Source organism: Gopherus flavomarginatus, chromosome 11 (genome assembly GCF_025201925.1).
Source record: "Gopherus flavomarginatus isolate rGopFla2 chromosome 11, rGopFla2.mat.asm, whole genome shotgun sequence".
NCBI lineage: Eukaryota > Metazoa > Chordata > Testudines > Testudinidae > Gopherus > Gopherus flavomarginatus.
In genome coordinates, this window is record NC_066627.1 from 13,316,463 (window position 1) to 13,339,912 (window position 23,450).

General features: G+C 42.5%; 1 protein-coding gene and 1 pseudogene across 1 annotated transcript; one reads left to right on the forward strand and one right to left on the reverse strand.

The window, feature by feature from the left end:
- The first annotated feature begins 8,177 nt into the window (after positions 1 to 8,177).
- On the forward strand, positions 8,178 to 9,134 carry LOC127031326 (olfactory receptor 14A16-like). Its single transcript, XM_050918073.1, has one exon. The coding sequence runs from the start codon at positions 8,199 to 8,201 to the stop codon at positions 9,132 to 9,134; it is 936 nt and encodes a 311-aa protein (XP_050774030.1). The 5' UTR covers positions 8,178 to 8,198.
- An 8,738-nt stretch (positions 9,135 to 17,872) lies between these two features.
- Positions 17,873 to 21,884, reverse strand: LOC127030803 (olfactory receptor 14A16-like; annotated as a pseudogene).
- Between the last annotated feature and the right edge of the window lie 1,566 nt (positions 21,885 to 23,450).

Consider the following 23,450-nt stretch of genomic DNA (forward strand, 5'->3'; position numbering starts at 1 on the left):
TTGGGTTGGGCATATGTGAATATGAAAGTGGGCTAGGACTTGGGGCATTAATGTTTTCTTCCTTCCTCTGAGTGATGTGGAAGCATTTCCAGCACTCTCCACTGTTATTTTATTATTTTGTCAATAAAGCTTTAAAAATTTAGACACTTGGTGTGTGCTTTGTCATCTCCTCCCCAAAAGATCCTGTAGCCCCAGCCTGATCAACTGTGGGCCCCTGGCAGATTAGTAATGAAAATCTGTCACAAGAACACAGACACAGCCAACAACTGACACCACCAGACAGGAAGTCAGGCTATCTGGCTGACCAGTGCGTCTCCCCCTGGGGTCCTGTCACTCCAGCTGCCAGCCAACCTGCTCCACAACTGCCTGGCTGCTAGGCTCACAAATCCTCAGAAGTCCACTTCACAGGGCACTTGGTAGATGGGGCTTGCCAGGCAGCTGCCTCCCTAGGCTAAAGGGGAGAAAGCGTGACTGCCCCATGTGTCTCCCCAGCCCCATGACCCCTCTTGCCTCCTGCACCCAGCCCGCAGCCACAGCGCTCTCCCCAGCCCATTTTAATTGTGGGAAGATGAGGGAGGGAAGGCTTCTGCCTGTGAGAGCCTAGTTGGGACACTCGCTTTCACATACACACACACACGCTCACCTCACCAGGGAGAGCAGCGAAATGTTCCAGAGGGAGGCACAGGGAGAGAAGGACAGAGCCCCTCTCCTTCCCCACCCCTAATAGGCCAATCTTGGGTGGTACTTGACCCCCATTCCTCCTATAGGAACTGCTTCTGGCAGAATGGAATTTCTGGAGAAAGAGCCAACAGAGCCAACAGTCCAAGTGTTCGCGGCTAGGGGTGCTCTGAATTAGGGAAAACAGGGACTCTCACAGGGCCCCCAACTGTTGGCTACAGAGTCACTATCTTTGTCTCAATGAGGAGTTAATTATTTAGACAAAGTTGAATGGTTCCAACAAGAAAAATGGGGGAAAAGCCCAAGTCTTTTTCCATCCTCATGTTTAGGACACTTGTCTGGAAGGAGGGAGAGCCAGGTTCAAGCCCTTGCTTCTGACATCTAGAGAAAGGTCCCTCCTGGGGAGGCTAGAGGCATGTTTCTGGTGAGTGGGGGAAGACTGCACAGCTGCTTCCAAGGCTTCTATATGTTCTATTGAAAAAATTAAAACTTTAGACCCTTGGGCTAATCATCTGGCCATGTAGACTTAGGATGAGCAATGAAAAATAAAATACCAAGGGGCTTTTAGAAATCTTTCTGAATGAAGGCTGGGATATTTGAAAGGATCTCCAGGATCTAGGTGGGTCACACACATTGTTCAGTCAATGGGCACCTGATTCTTTTAAGGCACTCTGACAACCCCTGTCACAGATCACAGCCTGGAGTAAGAATTCACTGTATTGTTTCAGACTCTGCAGCACCCACATCCCTTTGTTCCCACTCTAATTGCACAAGCTGCTGCAGGTCCCTCCACTGGGCCAACCTTGTTCCTGGTGCCTTTCCATGAAAATCAATGGATATGAACCTAGGATAACTTTGGCCCATCCTGATAAGATCTTTTCCAATAATTCCCCTGCTAATTCCCAGTGGGGATAATCACGGTTCTGCACTCCTCATGGGGATTTCCTAGGGGATTCCCCTCTCGGTTTGATTGTTTTGGTTGCTATAAGTACCTGAATCCTCGGGCTGATATGTCCCTTGAACACTATTCAGAAGCTTAATGCTGTGTCAAGGCCTGAGACTAGATTGTGCCCCAATAAGGAATCATTAGAAAGCAGGACAATCCCTGGCCTCAGCCCCCACTGGACGTGTGAAAGGACATGATGTCTCAGTTCATATCCCATTTCCATGTAACTGCTACAGACATCTCAGAGCAGGAAGGGACAGGCTGGCTTGGGAGATAAAAGATGAAGCAGTTGCTTTCATTTCTAAACCAACTGTCCCAACCCAACCCCACTGAGCAGTGGTCAGATCCACAAAAGGATTTAGATACCTAAGTTGAAAATTTACATCCTCAAAACCTCTGCTCAACTGCTGCCTAACTCTGTAAGTGTCTATGTTTCCCTGGCTACAAACAATTACAGTCTTATGCTGCATGGGTTTCCAGATGGTGACATAGTGGTCATATAAACCCAAGGTTTGTTCTATTAGGTTCTTTTTGCAAATCAAAGGCTTAATATTTCTGAAATTCAGGAGAACTCCAGGCCTTGGAAGTTAACAAGATAGAGACAGAGCCAGGATTGCAAAAGAACTTAGGCACCTAACTGTTCTAATAGGTGCCCAGTGGGATTTACAATTCACTTAAGCAGACTAGATGCCTAACTGCTATTGAAAGTGAACAGGACTTAGTCACCTAGCTCACATAGGAGCTTTGATAAAGCACACTAAGTGCCTGTCTCCATCTTAGGTGCCTAAATGACTTTGTAAACACAGAAGCTGGGCTGGAATCAGGAAACACTGCAGGAGATCCTAAGACTTGTGCTATGCAGGGGTCAGACTAGAAGATCACAATGGTCCCTTTTGGCATGGATATTGATGAATCTGTTGGCATGTAGACCTGTTAGCCTGAGATAGAATTTTGGGTTTTGTTTGCCTGTTTGACTTTTGATACTTTTATATCTTTACTAATATGTGTGAACAAAGACACTGTGTATTGCATTTCCCACAACCAGATGGGCCTAACAGTACAATGAGAAAAGATAAGGGATATAGTTAAAGTGACCCTGGGCATGGCGGAAGTGTAATATATGAGCATACTCTGGAACGCTGCCTGGCTCCTCTCTTAAGCCAAGGTCAAGAAACCAATTAGGAGGGGCAAGAAGGAATGTTGGGGGGAGGCATAAGAAACACTAAAAGCCAAAGAAATGTCTGTTCCTGACCAAAGCACAACCTCACTTCTTACCTCTCTCATGGGATACAAAAGAAGTGGTACTGTAGCCCCCATGCTCAAGACCCTCCAAAATGAAACATGACCATGAATTGTAAGACGTGGGACTGAGGGAATGCACTGCAGGCATATTTGGGCCTGCTAAAAAGGAGGGGACCAGGAACATGGGGACAAAGGCTCTGCGGCATCAGAGCTATGGACATGCTCGCTTGAAACTGACCCCAATAAACATTGACCTTTTGCTTTCTGTCTGCATGACAAGAACCAGAGGGAGGGGTGAAAGGAAATCCCCCAACTTCTGAGCTGTGTAGGGTTCCAGAGAGTTACTCTCACAAGCCCTTCTGAAATAGACACAGAAAAATCCCACATCATAGGCCTTTTAATTCCAGCAAAGCTCAAAGCCAGCTACACACAGCTCGTCTATAGAGAGAAACAAGTTTGGCACTAGTTCTGACAGTTCAGTCTCGGAGTCCGTGTTGGCACTTTGGGAACTATAGCAGCAGAGCCAAGGTTCCACAGATGTGCCAGAATAACCCTGTAGCGTAGACACAACCAATAGTGAGGGATGGGGGGTTAATAGGAAAATCACCTAGCTGAGCAATGGCAACTAGATTGAAGTATTCTTCCATCGACCTTACTATGTGTACACCTGGGCTTAGCTTGTCATAGCTACATCACTCAGACCTTTTCCCACTCCTGAGTGATGTTGATCTAAATTTTAAGTGTAGACCAGACATATGTGTATTATAGCTGCCAGGGCATGTCTGGGGCACTAGAGGCCTATATAAAACTCCAGTTGCCCTAACAACTAATTAATAATATACTAAAACCTCTGAAACATTAAAATAATCATTCAGTAGGAACTCAGCCATCTGGACATCTACAGAAACTCTTTTCCCTCTTCATCATTGTTGGAAGCAAAACTTTAACTCTCTCAGAACACCCCACTAAAGAGATGATGACACTGACATTTCCAGTATATGAAAAAAAAACCAAACCACCTGATATCCCCATCTACTCAAAATATCTCATCCTTTCAAACTCCTCCTCCCCAAAAAACCCACTTGGAAAAATGAAACAAATCAACCAACCAACCAATGAAACAAAACAAAGAAACCAGAGATAATCAAGGAAACAAACAAAGCCCCTCATGTCCTAGGTAGAATTCCACCCCACACACACACACCAAAAGAGATTCCAGGAAGTCCAACATGATGTAGCTATGGCTACTGGTTTTATCTGCCAGGCACTCTGATAGCCTGATGGAAGCATAAAACCAACTAGACAGACAGATAGATTCATTCTGATCTTCTCTCCACTGCTATAATTCTACAGTAACTCCAATAACTTGAGTGGTGTTGGTGTAGATTTTACCACTACCTAATCTGGTTGCATGCTATGTTTTCATGGAAAAAGATATTGTCATCAGTTGAGTATATCCTAGAATGTCAGGGTTAGAAGGGATCTCTGGAGATCATCTAGTCTAACCCCCTGCTTAAAACAGAGCCAAGCCTCAATTTTTGCCTCAGATCCCTAAATGGCCCCTTCAAGGAGTGAGCTCACAGCCCTGCGTCTAGCAGGCCAATGCTCACACCACTGAGCTATCCTCCCCCTACAGTGTTGCTAAAACACAGCATGAAATCTTGTTCAAGGGAGAAAGACAGCTGTTTTATTCCTGATGAATAACCTCCACCTAGTCACTTTACTCAGGGCAGCTTTGGTGTCTTTCTTCCTCATGGTGTAGATTATCAGGTTTATCATTGGAGGCACCACAGAACACAGAACACCCACCACAAGATCCAGTTCTAATGCTGAGCTGGAGGAGGGTTTCATGTACGCAAAGGCAGCAGGAAAAATAAGGAGATGACAATGAGGTGAGAAAGGCAAGTGAGGAAGGCTTTATGCTGGCCCTTCTCAGAGGGAATTTTCAGCATCATAGTGAAGAGCTGAACATACAACACAATTATTAAAGCAAAACAGATTAGGAATAGGGATACACTAAAGAAAATAGTTCCAGTTTCACTGAGGTCTGAGTCAGAGCAGGCAAGCTTGAGTAGCTGGGGGATTTCACAGAAGAACTGTGGTTCATGGCATTAGAGTGGCAGAAGGGTAACCTGAGGATGTTCCCAGTGTGCAGTGAAGCATAGACAGTACCAGTAATCCAGGCACAGGCTGCCATTTAAACACAAACTCTCCTATACATCACTCACCGATAGTGCAGTGGTTGGCAGATGGCGACATCGCAGTCATATGCCATGATGGTGAATAAGGACATATTGGTCACAGTTAAGAAGCCAAAGATAAAGACTTGGGCAACACATCCAGAATAATAAATCAACCTGGTGTTCAGTAGAAAATTGACCATGGACTTTGGGACAGTGACAGAAATGGATCTGAGGTCTAGAATGGAGAAATGCACTAGGAAAAAGTACATGTATGTGTGAAGGCAGCAGTTAAGGGCTACAATGGTGATTACAAGAAGGTTACCTGAAAGGGATGTCAGATACATCACCAGAAACATGACAAAGTGCAAAATCTGCAGCTCAGAGAAACCCAAGTTTATGAACGTGGTCATGGTGGTCAGCTGGACATTTTCATTCTCAGTACATTGTGGAGGGGAGGACAGGACAAAGGTCAGGATGGAGCAGTCCTCAACTCTGACAATCACACACTCAGTCAGATGCATTATCACACCAGTGTAAATAGGCAGGGTCCTGTTGATAATCAATAATTGATCATTAATAATTTGTCAAAATCAACAACCAATGACTTGATAACCAATAATTAGTAAATATTTCAACTCTGATTATATACTTAGCAAGAGGACTTTTCCTGTATTCAGTTTAGTTTACTTGTAACAAACTTCAGAAAAGTCAAATTTAATTAGATGTATACATTAATAGTTAGTAAGGATAGCACACACAGAGGAAGGCATATAGTTACCAAGAACTGAGGAAGAACTTCTCCATAGTTCTCTGCAGATGGGCTCTACTACCTCCTCATTTTTCAGGGCAGTTATACCCTTGTTACCCTCATTGTGTATCATTCTGCTCTTTATCTATTTTCTCTTTTTGGAACTCACTTCTTATGTCAGGCTATTTCCAAGGTTTCCTGCTCCATTGGAACTTTCCAACTCTCTCGACATCTGTTGGTGAGTTATTTAAAAGGATTGGAAACATAGATTGAAAAGAAACAGATTGGAAACAGATTGAAAATTTAGCCTAGATTAGAAATCTATAATTAAGCCAGGATGATAAAGTTAATATTCTCAGATAACACCACAGTTACAAACCCATTCACTAAATTGGAATCATATTTAAATGCTGTTTCATACTGTTACTTGCAGGATGGCAAAACTGTGTAAAGAGCAAAGTTGATACCCACAGAATATGCATTATGCATGCGGCACCTTTAGACTTAGGCACTAACAGCTAAAGCCCCAAGCCAAAGCTCCCCCTCCCCTCCAGGAAACAGAAGTTCACTTTTCATAGAAATTGTGAAAAACAAACCTTTTTTTCTTTTTGTTCGTTGAGAATCAGATAATTTCAGGTAAACGGCTTAAACCTGAAACATTGTCACTGATTTAAAAAAAATGTTTTGACTTTTCCAGTACATAGGTTGTTTTTCAAGAATAGCAGAGACTAGCTTGGAGTATGTCTCAGTTTAAAATCCAGTTTTCCTTTGAAATAATTTAAACTGAAAATGTCTGAATACACCAGATTGAACATGTAGATTTCTAGGGGGGTAGAAACACTGATATAGTCCAATCATCATACAGTTTGAACCCAGTCACTCTATTGCAACTGTATTTATTTCTGTTTCAAAGGGACACTTGTTGAATGGTAAAACGGAGTAAGCAGCAAAGTTGGCAGGAAACATTACAGCTATTAAACATACTAGTGCCTTAGACAGAGAACAGGGAATTGAAGTCCCCAGTTAAAGCCTGTCTCTCTTATCCCTGCCCAAGGACATAAAGCATGTCAATGGGATTAGAACTAAGATATTCTGCTCTAGCGCCATATCCTGCCCGCTAAACACAAATGTTGTAAATGGCGGCAGTGAACATACATATAATAAGACACAGCTCATCCCCCACAGAACTCACAGTCAAAGAAGACAAGATAGAGAAAGGGAAGGAGGGTATACAGAGGCACAGGGAGGGGAAGTGACTGGTCCAAGGCCACAGAGCAGGTCAGTGGCAGAGCCAAGAACAGAACCCAAGTCTCCTGAGGGCCACAGATCCACACACCCATAAAGTGACAGAGGCAAATGACACAGCAGAGAAGTAGCAGAGCGATGCTGCTAGCCCATCGGTACACAGAGATGGAAATGCTGTCAGATTTGGTGACATAAATCAATATGTTTCCAGGCACCTGACCATCTATGTGGTGTTGTAGTAAAATTGTTACAGACAGGGCCGGTGCAAACATTTAGGTGGATTTGAGGAGCGGCATTTTCTTTGGCTGCGACCGGGTGGCCGGAGGAAGCTGAGGCAGGGAAGCATTTGGAGGGCCGCCTGCAGCAAGTAAGGGGTGGGGAGCGGATCACAGGGGAACTCCTCACCTCACCTCACCCCTGCTTCGCCTCCTCCCCGACCACGCCGTAGCTAGTTCACTTCTTCCACCTCCCACCTTAGGCACCTCAAGCCTGGGAGGCAGGAGAAGTGAAGCAGCGATGGTGTGCTGGAGGTGGAGGCGGAACAAGGGTGAGTTGGGATGGGGGGATGCCTCAGGGCAGAGGGTGGGGAGCTGCTGCAGGAGGGTGCCTTAGGGAGGAGAGGAAGAGAAACTGTGGGGGGGGGCCTCAGGGTGGGGGTTCAGTGAAGGGGGATGGCGCAAGGTGGAAGTTTTGCCTTGGGCGCGAAACATCCTTGCTCCGGCCCTGGTTACAGGCGAGCTGTCATACACAATGCCAAGTCCATCTCGTATTTCCACGAAAAGAGGATTTCAGGCAGGGTTTCCCAAGTCCAGAGGCTGCTGTTTGTAGCAATAGGGGATCCATCTTGTCTAGAATTGTTCAACTGAGATTGTACTTTATTCCATCCTTCACATAGCATTTTGTTAAGCAACATCACGAGCAAGATCTTCAGATGATGCAAACTGATGAAGGTTCATTGACTTTAAGGGAGCTGCAACAATTTACATTCAAGTGATAACTCACCACTCCTAGTTAATAGCAGTGATGAATGCTGTGCATTGTTGACACTCAAATCAAATTGTTACGGGAAATCAGGGCCACTCCCTCTGTCACTGTAATTCCCTCACTATCTTTGCCCTTCCCTCCACAGCCATCAGACAATGAACTGAGAACGAAAATGTCCAACCAAACCACCCTGACTGAGTTTATTCTCCTGAAATTCTCTGACGTTCGGGAGCTGCAGATTTTGCACTTTGTGGTGTTCCTGGTGATTTACCTGGCAGCCCTGATGGGGAATCTTCTCATCATCACAGCCATCGCCCTCAACCACAATCTTCAAACCCCCAAGTATTTCTTCCTGGTGAATCTGTCCATCCTAGACCTTGGCTCCATCTCTGTCACCATCCCCAAATCCGTGGCCAATTCTCTCCTGAACACCAGGGTGATTTCTTATCCTGGATGTGTTACACAAGTCTTTCTCTTTCTTCTCTTCACTGCAACTGATCTTGCCTTACTCACTATCATGGCATACGACCGATATGTCACCATCTGCCAACCACTGCACTATGAGAGAGTGATGAACAGGAGAGCTTGTGTCCAAATGGCAGCCAGTGCCTGGATTACTGGTATTGTCTACTCTGCCCTGCACACTGGCAACACCTTCAGGTTACCATTCTGCCAGTCCAATGTCATCAACCAGTTCTTCTGTGAAATCCCCCAGCTACTGAAGCTCCCCTGCTCTGAGTCGTACCTCAGTGAAGTTGGGGGTATTGCTGTAGGTGTGTTTTTAGGGTTAAACTGCTTTGTTTTGATAATTGTGTCTTATGTTCAGATCTTCAGAACTGTGCTGAGAATACCCTCTGAGCAGGGCCAGCATAAAGCCTTCTCCACCTGCCTGCCTCACCTCACTGTGGTCTTTTTGTTGATTTTCACTAGCATCTTTGCCTACCTGAAACCCACCTCCAGCTCAGCATCAGGTCTGGACCTTGTGGTGGGTGTTCTCTATTCCCTGGTGCCTCCAGTGATGAATCCGATCATCTACAGCATGAGGAACAAGGAGATCAAAGCTTCATTGAAGAAACTGATTATGTGGAGGTTATTCACTAATAGTTAAAATGTCCACCACTGCAACTTGACTATGATTTAATTCTGAGTTTCTTTGTAAATATGATCAACTGATGGCAAAATTGTCTCTTTGAGAGCATTGGGTGCAATCTGTTGATGAAATCATGAAATCTGAACTAGCTTCACTGAAGTCAAATGAGTTAGTATAAGATTCCACCAGTGTACATAAGATCAGAATCTATCTACGTATGCAGCTATATATCTGTCATAGGGATTTATAGGGCCACTGTCACCGCACCAAATATCAACAGCCATATCTAAGTGACTAAGGGACTTCATGAAGTCTGTGGCTCTTCTTCTTTCTTGGGATAAAAATTGTGCCTGAGTATGAGAGCTTTAGCTTGTGAGTTTGCTTGTTTCATTTTCATTTTGTTTGATTTTGTTGATTAATTCATTGACTTGTTTCTTTGTTCCAGGTGGCTTTTTGGAGGGAGGGAGGAGCTTGGGAGGGTGGAGTATGTTTGACTAAATGGTGGTATCCATTTATTATGTCATCTATTCAAGATATCAATGTCAGAATCACCTTGATGAAGTTTTCCTAGAGATTTGAAGTTTTGCTTTCCCCATTGATGAAGAATTGAAAAAAAGTTTCTGCAGGTGTTTGTTCAAATGATGATTTTATTGCTGATGGGATTTTATTGCATCATGTATGATATGCTATGACAGCTAGAGCTGTATATAACTATGTATTGTTGTTATTTACTCAAGTATCCAAATGTATCTAGATCTCCAAAGCTGGTTGCTATTATTATTATTAATTCATATTTATTAAACCATGTTTGTGTGTACTATGTATATAATAGATAAAATAAGATCAGACAGATAGATAGATAGATCATGAAAAATCAATGACAATTTATCGTGCCTCTTTTTATGTCTATGACTGATCATATCCAACTCATGATTTTCCTGTAACTACTTATTATTTATTGTTATTTCTTTGAATATTTCTTATACAGTGTAAACTCATAAATTATTCAACCACTATAACACTGATAGAGAGATTTGCACAGTTGTTTGCTCCCCCAGATATTAATACATACTCTGATTTTATTAAATACAAAAAGTAGGATTAAAATGGTTCCCTGTAGTGACAGACAGAACAAAGTAAGTCACCAAGTAAAATAAAATAAAATGTGCAAATCTATGTCTAATCAAACTGAATACAGATCACATCCTCACCAGTTCCAGAATGCTCTCTTTTACAGACTAATCCTTTAGCCTGGTTTTAGCAATCACTCGCCCCCCTTGCAGTCACTGCCCTTTGTTCCAGTTGCTTCCAAGTATCCTGGGGGGTGGGGAGGCTCTCTTTTTAGCCAGCTGAAGACAAAATGAAGGGATATCTCAGGCTGCCAATTAGTCAAGGAGCCATTGATCACTACCCCTTGAGCCCGATGATCTAGCCAGCTTTCTATCCACCTTATAGTCCATTCTTTCAGTTCAGACTTTCTTAACTTGCTGGCAAGAATACTGTGGGAGACCGTATCAAAAACTTTGCTAAAGTCAAGGAATAACACATCCACTGCTTTCCCCGCATCCACAGAGCCAGTTTTCTCCTCAAAGAAGGCAATTAGGTTAGTCAGGCATGACTTGCCCTTGGTGAATCCATGCTGACTGTTCCTGATCACTTTCCTCTCCTCTAAGTGCTTCAAAATTTATTCCTTGAGGACCTGATCCATGATTTTTCCAGGGACTGAGGTGAGTCTGACTGGCCTGTAGTTCCTCAGATCCTCCTTCTTCCCTTTTTTAATGATGGGCACTACATTAGCCTTATTCCAGTCATCTGGGACCTCCCCCGATTGTCATGAGCTTTCAGAGATAATGACCAATGGCTCTGCAATCACATTCGCCAACTTCTTTAGCACCCTTGGATGCAGGGCATCTGCCCCCATGGATCTGTGCTTGTCCAGTTTTTCTAAATGGTCCTGAACCTCTTCTTTTTCCACAGCGGGCTAGTCCTTCCTTTTCATACTGTGCTGCCCAGTACAGTAGTCTGGGAGCAAACCTTGTTTGTGAAGACAGAGACAAAAGAACCATTGACAACATTAGCTTTTTCCATATCCTCTCTCACTAGATTGTCTCATCCGTTCAGTAAGATGCTCACACTTTCTCTGACATTCTTTTGTTGCAAACATACCTGAAGAAACTCTTCGTGTTACTCTCAAGATCTTTAGATCCCTTGCTAGCTGCAACTCCAAATGTGATTTGGCTTTCTTGATTTCACTCTTGTATACCTGAGCAATATTGTTATTCTCCTCCCCTGTCATTTGTCCAAGCTTCCACCTCTTGTAAGCTTCATTTTTGTGTTGAAGATCAGCAAGGATTTCACTGTTAAGCCAAGCTGGTTGCCTGACATGTTTACTATTCTTTCTACTCCTCAGGATGGTTTGTTCCTGCAACCTCAATAAGGATTCATTAAAAGACAGCCAACTCCCCTGGACTCCTTTCCCCCTTATGTTATTGTCCCAGGGGATCCTGCCCATCAGTTCCCTAAGGGAATCAAAGTCTGCTTTTCTGAAACTGAGGCTTCATATCCTGCTGCTCTCCTTTCTTCCTTGTGTCAGGATCCTGAAGTTGACCATCTCACGGTCACTGCCTCCCAGGTTCCCATGCACTTTTGCTTCCCCTTTAAATTCTTCCCTCTTTGTGCTGTGCAGGTCAAGAAAAAATCTGCCCGTAGTTGGTTCCTCCAGTACTTGCAGCAGAAAATTTTCCTTTCACTTTTCTGTCCTAGATTTTAAATGGCCTTGGTCATTGTGGAAATCAAAGCTGTGGCACACTTGGAAAACCCTGTCAAACTAGTCGTAGAATATCAGACCAAATCTCCGGATGCTTTAAATTAGCATAGAGGTATGGAGCTATTAGAGTTGATGTGACCTCAGTATCTTTACCATGATGCCTGTTTTTTTGTTTTGTTCCAGTATATGAGATTCTCATTGCTTAGAACATCTATCCCATTTTAATAAACATAGAATATTCTAAAATCTTGAGATTATAGTTCATAGACAGAAATCTGTGAGATGTACTCCGTGCTGATAAATTGGCTGCTAAATATATAGACACTAGGTCTGGTGCCCATAAGTAAAATGACAGTGATGGTGAGACCTGGAAAATGCCCAGTATGAGACACCCAGCCAGAGGAAGAACCTACTCCAGCTGGAGGAGGGTCACCTTAGAGACTTCCCCGGAGAGAGTGGGGAGAAGTGATGTCGTGTTTGTAAAAAACTGGGTTCTATGTTCCCAGTTTGTCCACCAATGGTGAGAGCAATCCTGGAGCAGCAGTCTGCCCCTCAACCTTATGTAGTTATCTTTGTGATTGGTTCAGGGTCTCTGTACATTCAGGCAGATGTAGCTGCATCAGTCAAACCCAAAGCAGTTTACCCTCTCAGAGCTATTGTCTGAAACTTTCTGTAGATTCTTGGAGGTGGGGTTAACATAGAGGTCATTGGGTGGTATTTAATGACCTGTGATAAACAGAAGGTCTTTTTGTCTAATCGTCTGGTTAGGAACCCCGATATGTAGAATGATGATGCACTGAGGGAGAAAGAAAACATTAACAATTTTATTAGAACATTTAGTAAAGATACAAAGACTCCAGATTATATAAAAAGACAGCAGTAATGTGATATTAAGATGATCTTTTGTATCATCTCTTACATAGAATCACACTCTTTCTTGGGGTTCTGATGGTCAGAGAGAAAAAGGATGTGAAAGGGTGTGAATGATGTGAATGGATCAGTTTAGGGAACTCTTAGAGGACTTATTCCTTCACCCTCCCACTTCCCTAGACCTTCTTGTGTGAACAGAGAACAATACCCGAACTCCGAAGGTGCAAACAATTTGATGTCTATTGGGGTGAACTTCCAGCAAGCTTAAATCCAAGTTCCTTTTTCCTTATTTTGCAATCCCAATTTACTTCCTCTTTGTGCCTAATTTATATTGTAATATTCTCAGCTACACCTTAACCAATCATTTTACTGAAATCTATCTAGCGAATACTAATATATTGTAACATAACTCTCTAACCAATTATATGTCACTACCCAAATTAGAAATGAGGGCTTCACAACCACAACTATTGAGAAGTATCAGAGGGGTAGCTGTGTTAGTCTGGTTTTGATGAAGTCGGTATTCACCCATGAAAGCTTATGCTTCAACATGTCTGTTAGTCTATAAGGTGCCACAGGACTCTTTGTAGCTCTTGAGAAGTGATTTCTTCCCAGACATGATGCTATCAAACTAATCATAAGGTTAGAAGGGACCTCAGGAGGTCATCTAGTCCAATCCCCTGCTCAAAGCAGGACCAATCCCTAGACAGATTTTTTCCCCAGTTCCCTAAATAGTCCTCTCAAGGACTAAGCTCACAACTGCAAGTTAAGCAGGACAATGTTCAAACCACTGAATTATCCCTCCTCCACATCTTTAGCCCTCTTTATCTGGTGGTGATTATCAGGAAAGGACTGCATTCCTAACAGACCAATGTGTTTCAATGTGACTAGTTTGGACTCTGAGGATGTGACTGTACCTTCCAAACATATGGCTGCCTCTGCTGCTTAGACAAAGGCCTTAGTCTAAGAACCGGGCCTCAGACTATCCTAGTGAGAGAAGGCCCATACACAGGTGGACTGTGATTTTGATTCATTGTTTTATAGCCCTGTAACTAGTTGTGATAAAAATACTCCTAAGTTCTTAAAGTGTATGCCTTTACAGACAGGCCTGAATATCTCTATCCTAACAGGAACTAACTTGGCACCGTCAAGACCTGCGTTGGTTCTCTTCATCCTCCAGGGACTTCTTCTGTAACTTTGGGCAAATCATTTAATCTCTTTCTCCCTCAGTTCCCCTTCTGTATAACAGAGACAATGGCATTTGTCTACTACACAAGGGTGTTGTGAGGACTAAGGGTTGTGAAGCACTCAGATACTCTGTAACGGAATCCATATAAGTACATAATGTTGAATGACTGAAAATCTTGTCCAACAATTCTATCTCATAGAGCAGAGGTGTGCAAACTATGGCCTGTTGGCCACATCTGTTCCGCAGGACCATCCTGCCTGGAACTTGAGCTCCCAGCTGGGGTGGCTAGCCCCTGGCCACTTCCTGCTGTTCTCTCTTCCCTGCAGTCAGGGGACAAGGAGCAGGGGGGATTGGATGGGGGGGTTCTGAAGGCGGCTGTCAGGGGGCGAGAAGTGTGAGGGGGCGGGGGCCAGGCTTCTTGGGCAGGCACAGGTTTCCCTACTCAGCCCTCCATACCATTTCACAAACCCAATGTCCCCTTGGGCCAAAAAGTTTGCCCACTCCTGTCATAAGGGCTATAATCAGGTTCCTTCATGTGGGTCTTCTCCTTAAATTAAAAAAATATATAATTTTAGATTGAAGGTTTAGAAACTCAAAGCTGCCTAAGAGGTTAAACATCCCTAAATCCCGTGAAAATTAATGAGATTTGAGCATCCAGATACCTAGGAAATCTTGGAAGTATTTAGAAAGGCAAAACACACAACTGCCCTGCAAACCAAATCTTTTAGATTTCAGAGTAGCAGCCATGTTAGTCTGCATCCGCAGAAAGAACATAAGTCCTTGTGGCACCCTAGATACTAACAAATTTATTTCAGTATGAACTTTCGTGAACTTGAGCTCACTTCTTCAGATACATAGAATGGAACACACAGACAGGAGATATTTATACATACAGATAGCATGAAAAGGTGGAAGTATGCATACCAGCAGGAGAGTTTAATCAATTGAGATGAACTATCATCAGCAGGAGAAAAAAAACTTTTGAAGTGTTATTTTAGATGACCCATAGAAGGTGTGAGGAGAACTTAACATAAGGAAATGGATTCAATTAGTGTAATGACCAACCATTCCCAGTCTCTGTTTAGGCCTGAGTTCATTGTATCTGCAAATTAGACCCTCTGTGAGCAACCTCAGCAGAGACAAAGAGATCAACTCAGAAGTGGAGGGAGTAGTTCAATCTCTCAATCCCAGTCACTTCATTTTCTCTCCAAGGAGATTGTGATAGCCATCAAAATGGACAATTGTTGCCAACCAAACATTGGGATGTGTTATGTAGCGATGAGTTCAAAGCCGGTGCATACAATAAAAGAGTGAGTTGTGTGACCTGGTGGTCAATGAGCATAACTATTGAAATATATAGCACAACATTGCATGAAAGGATATTTCAAAGGAGTGTGAGTTTTAAATTCATAATCGTTGAGTGTTTGGACAAGAAGCTACTATTGTGATGGTACCTCCCACAAGACTTTATGGAAATATGCTTAGAATGTGTTTTATGCTACATATGCCATGTAACATATCTCAAAGATTATCATCTACTGACTGTATTAATCCTATTAGTATGCATGTATCATTTTTGTATTCCTGTTATGAATGTTATGAATATTGGCTATGTACTGGCTTGCTTTCTAAATAACCTTAGCAGAGCATTTGGTCAGTTCCTGGAGAAAGGAATGTTGAAATTAAGTACCAAATCGAGAATCACTTAAAGGACAATGGATTTGGAATGTGCCAATCTACTTAAGAAGTTTGCTTGAGGACCTTCAAAGTAGCATGTAAACAATGGATGCTACCTGTAAAAACTGTGAGTCATGCATGGACATGTGACTTACCCAGGTGATTCCTTAGTCTGTAAAAGGGAGCATTCCTGAACTGGTGAGGATCATATCTGTATTCAGTTTGATTAGACATAGATTTGCGCATTTTATATTATTTTGCTCTGTGAGTTACTTTGTTCTGTCTGTTACTACTTGGAACCACTTAAATTCTACTTTCTGTATTTAATAAATTCAGAATATGTATTAATACCTGGGGGAGCAAACAACTGTGCATTTCTCTATCATGGTCATAGAGGGAGAACAATTTAGGAGTTTACCCTGTATAAGCTTTATATAGGATATAATGGATTTATGTGGGTTGAGACCCCATTGGGAGTTGGGCGTCTGAGTGTTAAAGACAGGAACACTTCTGTTAGCTGCTTTCAGGTAATCCTGCAGCTTTGGGGCAAGTAATTGAGACCCTGGGTCTTTGTTGGCACAGACAGGAGTGTCTGGGGCCCCGAGCTGGCAAGGAAGGCTGGGTAGAAGTAGTCTTGGCAGATCGGACGGCAGCTCCCAAGGGGGGTTCTGTGATCCAACCCATCACAACTATGATTTAGACAAACTGAGTAGCTTTGTTTTTAAGAAAGCTCATTTTATCCAATAAGACAAAGAAACAGAGCATGTTATAATGCATTAATTTAAAAGGCTCAATGCTGACAGGTACTGCATATAATGAAGTTCTTGTAAAAGAGTAATGGAGTGAGAAACATTAAGAGCAATAACAACAAATGATAAATAGTCACAGGACAATCATGAGTTGGACATCAACAGTCATAGACATAAAAAGAGGCATGATAATTTGGGATTGATTTTTCACGATCTATCTATCTATCTATCTAACTACATGATCTTATTTTATCTATTGTATATGTAGTACACACAACCATGCATAAACATGGTTTAACAAATATTAATTAATAATAATTACAGCAACCAGCTTTGGAGATCTAGACACATTTAGATACTTATGCGAATGAAAGACGAATGGTTACATAAAAAGCTACATGTTGAAGTGAATGGCTATATCCCAACTGTTATGACTAAAAGTTTAGCTAAAACTCTTCTCAAGGCGCTGGTCTCTTACTATAAATGCTCTAGTCTAAGCTTTGTGCCTATCTCTGTCTTTGGGTGGAATCATGTGATTCCCCATCTCTCAAACTGGGTCCCAACCGTGATTTCTCCAACTGTGTTTGGTACCTGCAGTTCTTCCCACAGTAGTAAGTTGAGTGACTAGACGTCTTCACCATGCAAAGTGTAATTTATTTACTACAATAGGAACAAAGCACAACATAAGAGAAAATATGAGCACTTCCAGATGGATCACTGCAGTAGTTTGGTAGAATCAAAATTTGGCCTTACTATTCAGACTTAGTTTGTCTTTAGGAACCATTTTAATACCTTTCTCTTGCAAATATCTTTCCATCATGAGAAGAATAATATAGTATTTATTTATTTTAATAAATTTAAATAAATAGCAATAATACATACATATATAAGTTATATAAGGCTCTGGGTGCCCGAACACATCACACATGACACAATAAAATCCCATCAGCATTAAAATCATCACTTGAACAGACACCGGCAGAATCTTTTTTACAATTCTTTATTAATTGGGAAAGCAAAACATCAAAACTCTCAGAAAACTCCATCAAGGTGATTCTGACATTGACACTTTGAATAGATGACAAAATACATGGATACCACCATTTAGTCAGACATACTCCACCCTCCCAAGCTTCACCCTCCCCCAAAAAAGCCACCTGAAACAAAGAAACAAGTCAACGAATGAATCCACAAAATCAAACAAAATGAAAAAGAAACAAGGAAACACACAAGGCAAAACTCTCAAATCCCAAGCTATAGGTGATAGTAGCCCTATAAATCCCTGTGACAGATAGGTAGGTGCAGATGTAGATAGATTCTGATCTTGTGTACACTTGCGTAATGTTATTCTAACTCATCTGAGTTCAGTGAAGCTAGTCCAGATTTCATGATTTCATCAACAGATTGCACCCAATGCTCTCAAAGAGACAATTTTGTCATCAGTTGATTATATCTACAAAGAAACTCAGAATGAAATCACAATCAAGTTGCAGGAATGGACAATTTAACTCTTGGTGAATAACCTCCACACAATCAGTTTCTTCAATGCAGTTTTGATCTCCTTGTTCCTCATGCTGTAGATGATGGGATTCATCACTGGAGGCACCAGGGAATAGAGAACACCCACCACAAGGTCCAGACCTGATGATGAGCTGGAGATCGGTTTCAGGTAGGCAAAGATGCCAGAGAAAACCATCAAAGAGACCACAGTGAGGTGAGGAAGGCAGGTGGAGAAGGCTTTATGCTGGCCCTGCTCAGAAGGGATTCTCAGAACAGTTTTGAAGATGTGAACATAAGACACAATTATCAAAACAAAGCAGTTTAACAATAAAAACACACCTACAGCAATACCTCCAACTTCACTGAGGTACGAATCAGAGCAGGGGAGCTTGAGTAGTTGGGGGATTTCACAGAAGAACTGGTTGATGTCATCGGACTGACAAAAGGGTAACCTGAATGTGTTGCCAGTGTGCAGGGCAGAATAGACAATACCAGTAATCCAGGCACTGGCTGCCATTTGGACACAAGCTCTCCTGTTCATCACTCTCTCATAGTGCAGTGGTTGGCAGATTGCAACATATCGGTCGTATGCCATGATGGTGAGTAAGGCAAGATCAGTTGCAGCGAAGAGGATAAAAAGAAAGACTTGGTGACACACCCAGGATAAGAAATCACCCTGGTGTTCATGAGGGAGTTGGCCATGGACTTGGGGATAGTAACGGAGATGGACCCAAAGTCTAGAAAGGACAGATTCACCAGGAAGAAGTACATGGGGGTTTGAAGATGGCGGTTGAGGGCTACGGCTGTGGTGATGAGAAGATTCCCCATCAGGGCTGCCAGGTAAATCAGCAGGAACACCACAAAGTGCAAAATCTGCAGCTCCCGAACATCAGAGAATCCCAGGAGAAAGAACTCAGTTGAGGTGGTTTGGCTGGACTTTTTCTTTCTCAGTTCATTATCTGATGGCTGTGGAGGGAAGGACAAAGACAGTGGGGGAATTTCAGTGACAGAGGGAGTGGCCCTGATTTCCTGCAGCAATATGAAGTGAGTGTCAACAATGCACAGCATTCATCACTGCTATTAACTAGGATTAGTGGTGAGTTATCATATGAATGTAAATTGGCACAGCTCCTTGAAGTCAATGGAGCTTCATCAGTTTGCACCATCTGAAGATCCGGCTCATGATGTTGTTTAATAAAATGCTGTGTGAAGGATGGTGCAAAGTGCAATCCCAATGCAACAATTCTGGCCAAGATGGATCCACTATTGCTACAAACAGCAGGCTCTGGATTTGGGCAGCACTGCCTGATATCCTCTTTTCATGGATATACAAGATGGACTTGACATTGTGTATGACAGCTCACCTGTAATGATTTCACTTCAACACCACGTATATGGCCGGCTGCCTGCAAATATATTGATTTATAACCCCAAATCCTCACTCCATTTCTCTCTCTGTGTACCAATGGGCTAGCAGCATCGCTTTGCTACCTCTCTGCTGTGTCATTTGGCTCTGTCACTTTATGAGTGTGTGGCTCAGTGGTCATCAGGAAACTTGGGTTCTGTTCTTGGCTCTGCCACTGACCTGGTCTGTGGCCTTGGGCCAGTCACTTCCCCTCCCTGTGCCTCTTTTTCCCCTCCTTCAATTTCTCTGTCTTGTCTCCTTGGACTGTAAGTTCTGTGGGGGATGAGCTGTGTCTTATTATATGTATGTTCACTGCCTCCATTTACAGCATTTCTGTTTAGCGGGCAGCACTGTGGGACAGCACGTATGGCGCTAGAGCAGAATATCTCAGTTCTAATCCCATTGACATGCTCTATGTCCTTGAGCAGGGATAAGAGAGACAGGCCTTGGCTGGGGACTTCAATTCACTGTTCTCTGTCTAAGGTGCTAGTATGTTTAATACCCATGATTTTGTCTGCCAGCTTTGCTGTTTACTCAGTTTTACCATTAGACAAGTGTCTCTTTGAAAGAGAAATAAACACAGTTGCAACAGAGTTGCAGGGTTCAAATTGTATAATGATTGGACTATATCAGTGTTTCTACCCCCTTTGAAATCTCCATGTTCAATCTGGTGTATTCAGATATTTTCACTTTACATTATTTCAAAGGAAAACTGGATTTTAAACTGAGACATACTTCAAGCTAGTCTCTGTTATTCTTGAATAACGACCTATGTACTTGAAAAGTCAAAACATTTTTATTTTAAATTCAGTGACTATGTTTCAGTTTTAAGCAGTTTACCTGAAATTGTCTGGTTCTCAAAGAACAAAAAGAAAAAAAGTTTTGGTTTTCACAATTCCACTGCCCTTCTCTATGTCCTTGGGAAGAGACAGGCTTTGGCTGGGGGCTTCAGCTGTCTGTGCCTAAATCTAAAGGTGCCTGCATGTATAACACATATTCTGTGGGTATCAGCTTTGCTCTTTACACAGTTTTACCATCCTGTAAGTAACAATATGAAATGGCAATTAAACCTGACTCCAATAGAGTGAATGGGTTTGTAATTGTGGTGTTATTTGAGAATATTAATATTATCATTCAGGCTTAATTATAGATTTCCAATCTGGGCTAAATTTTCAGTCTGTTTCCAATCTGTTTGTTTTCAATCTAAGTTTCCAAACCATTTCAATTATTCCAAAGGAAAATTGGATTTAAAATTGAAAACATTTTCCTGAAAAGTCATTACTATCAATAAAAAACAACATATGTATTGGTAAAATCAATTTTTTTCCAGATTTCTGCAGTTTTTAACAGCAATTGTTTGCTTCTCGATGCACAAAATTAAAAAAAGTTTTGATTTCCACAATTTCTATAAAAACTGAGCTCTAGATGTTTATTAAATTATTGTAAAAGACTTACAGTTTCAGTGTAATTCGTACTTCTATTATTATATTTTCTCCAGTATATTAAAACCTAAATCTATTAACGTAAATAGCAAACTTACAGTGTTGGTCTTTGTGGAATGTGGAATGTTTCCCATCCTGAGAAGGATTTGATAGTCCACTGCCAGGATTCTCAGTCATTTTCTGTTTCTATATCTCTCAATAACGCCCCCACCACTGTGTTATCCTGCAGCTGTTTCCCTGCCCCTTCACCATATTCCCTCAGAGGTTGGGTCTCTGCAGTTCTAAGCAGACAAAGACCCACTCCACAGATGACCACTCCCTGCTCCCCTCCTGGGTCAGGCTTGGCTGAGAGGTGAAGGACTAAATAGGATGGGAGATTGAAAGCCCTTCCCAACTCTAGAGCTGATCCTGAGTTATGTGGGATTCAGATATGATCACAGCTCAAGATGTACCTGTCCTGGTGTTAAATAGCTGAATCTACTCCCCAGAGATGTAAGCCCAGCTCTCATCTCACCTTGGAAAGAAACCACCCTGATAACCAACCTTAACCAAATCTAACTCCCCATAGGAGGAAATGGCCCACTCTGAGTTTCATATGATGGTAGCATCCCTGGAAGAACTCTTGGCCAGGAACAAGGCAGGGCGGAATGACAAGTGGCATCTCACAGAGACTGCAGAATAAAATATGTATTTGAAGCACAGACATGTGGCCTACTATAGTTCAGAGCCCAGTGGCACCAGAGCCCCAGCTGGCCTGGAATAGCCTGTTCCTTCAATAACGCCACCTAAACAGCTCTTGGGCAGCAGAGATGTTTTTCTCTGCATTTCATTAGCAGTTCTTGAGATGCAGCCACCACAGGAAGCCACAGCTCAGGCTGCCCTGGCTGTTTGATGTTGGTCACTAAGAAGCAGCCAGAGGCAAACACTAAAAGCTCCCAGCTACATCCTAAACTGGTGTAAATTGACACAGTTCCATTGAGTTTTGGATAGTTAGGACTATTTACGCCAAGTGGAGATGTCTCCCTTTGATTTCCACAGAGCTACTTTGAATTACACTAGCTGGGGATGAGATGCCGATGGACTATGTAGTTTTCAACAGCTGGGGAATTAGGCCTCATTAACTCCAATGGAGCTTCTAGGAATTTACACCAGCTGGTGATCTGGCCCATTCATCAATTTCAAATACATATTCTTTGCCAGTGACTCTGAAGAGGAGATAGAAATTGCTAACCATTCTGCAGGTTCTTAACTCTTTGCCCTATGGAATTCAATTAAAGAATGGAACTTTCAATGGCTAAGGAGAATTTCTTTCCCAATGGGGAGAGAACTTTGGAGGAATTCAGTGTTGCTTTGATTTTCTGTGTCTGATTTTCAATTTCTATTTGGATGAATGGATCCACTTTCTTTCTTTCTTTCTTTCTTTCTTTCTTTCTTTCTTTCTCAGCAATTATATGGTTTCTTTCTGCAGACATCAATAAAATAAAAGACTCATTAGGCTGAAGGTGCAATGTGATATGACATCTTTGGAACGTTTTTTTCACACTTATTGTAGGTATGACAGAGAGACTGAACAATGAGGAGTGGTCAGATCCTCATCTGATGTAAATCAAGTGTAGCTCCACTGGCGTTAAGGAGTCAAATCCGCACACTACCCCCACACAAACCTTGCGTAAAACTGCCATAATGCAGTTAGAGTCACTGAGACCAGATCTCCAGATGCTGTAAATTAGCATAGTGGTATGGAGCTATTTCAGTTGATGTGACCTCAGTATCTGTACCATGATGCCTGGTTTTATGTTTGTTCCACTATACAAGGTTCTCATTGCTTAGAACCTCTATTCCATTTTAATAAACATAAAATATTCTTAAATCTCTAGATTATAGTTCACAAACAGAAATCTGTGAGATGTGCTCCCTGCTGGTAAATTGGCTGCTAAATATATAGACACTAGGCCAGGGGCCCCAAGGTAAAATGACAGTGATAGTGAGAGATCAGAGACCGGGAAATGCCCAGTTTGAGAAACACAGCCAGAGGAAGGACCTACTCTGGCTTGTGGAGGGCCACCTTAGAGGAACCCCCGGTGAGAGTGAGGACAAATGATGACATTTTTGTAAAAAACTGGGTTCTATCTCCCTGAATTGTCCCATCTGTCCACCAATGGTGAGAGCAATCCTAGAGCAGTAGCCTTCTCCTCAACCTTATGTATTTATCTTTGTGACTGGTTCAGGGTCTCTGCACATTCAGGCAGATGTAGCTACATCAGTCAAACCCAAAGCAGTTTCCCCTCCCAGAGCTATTGTCTCAAGCTTTCCTGTAGACTCTGGGAGGTGGGTCATCTAGTCCAACCCCCATCTCAAAGCAGGACCAATCCCCAGACACATTTTTACCCCAGTTCCCTAAGTGGTCCTTTCAAGGATTGCGCTCACAACTGTGGGGTTAGTAGGCAAATATTCAAACCACTGAACTATCCCCATCATATTTAGGTCTCTTTATCTGATGGTGATTTTCAGGAAAGGACTGTATTCCTTACAGCCCCATAACATCTTATTTCAATGTGACTAGTTTCGACTGTGAGGATGTGACCGTACCAACTTATGGCTGTTTCTGCTGCTTAGTCAAAGGCCTTAGCCTAAGAACCAGGCCTTATACTATCCTAGTATCAGAGGGGTAGCCATGTTAGTCTGGATCTGTAAAAGCAGCAAAGAGTCCTGTGGCACCTTATAGACTAACAGAC

Excerpts from the sequence above, each read along its gene's own strand:
- LOC127031326 (XM_050918073.1), top strand. The coding sequence starts at position 8,199 with ATGTCCAACCAAACCACCCTGACTGAGTTTATTCTCCTGAAATTCTCT.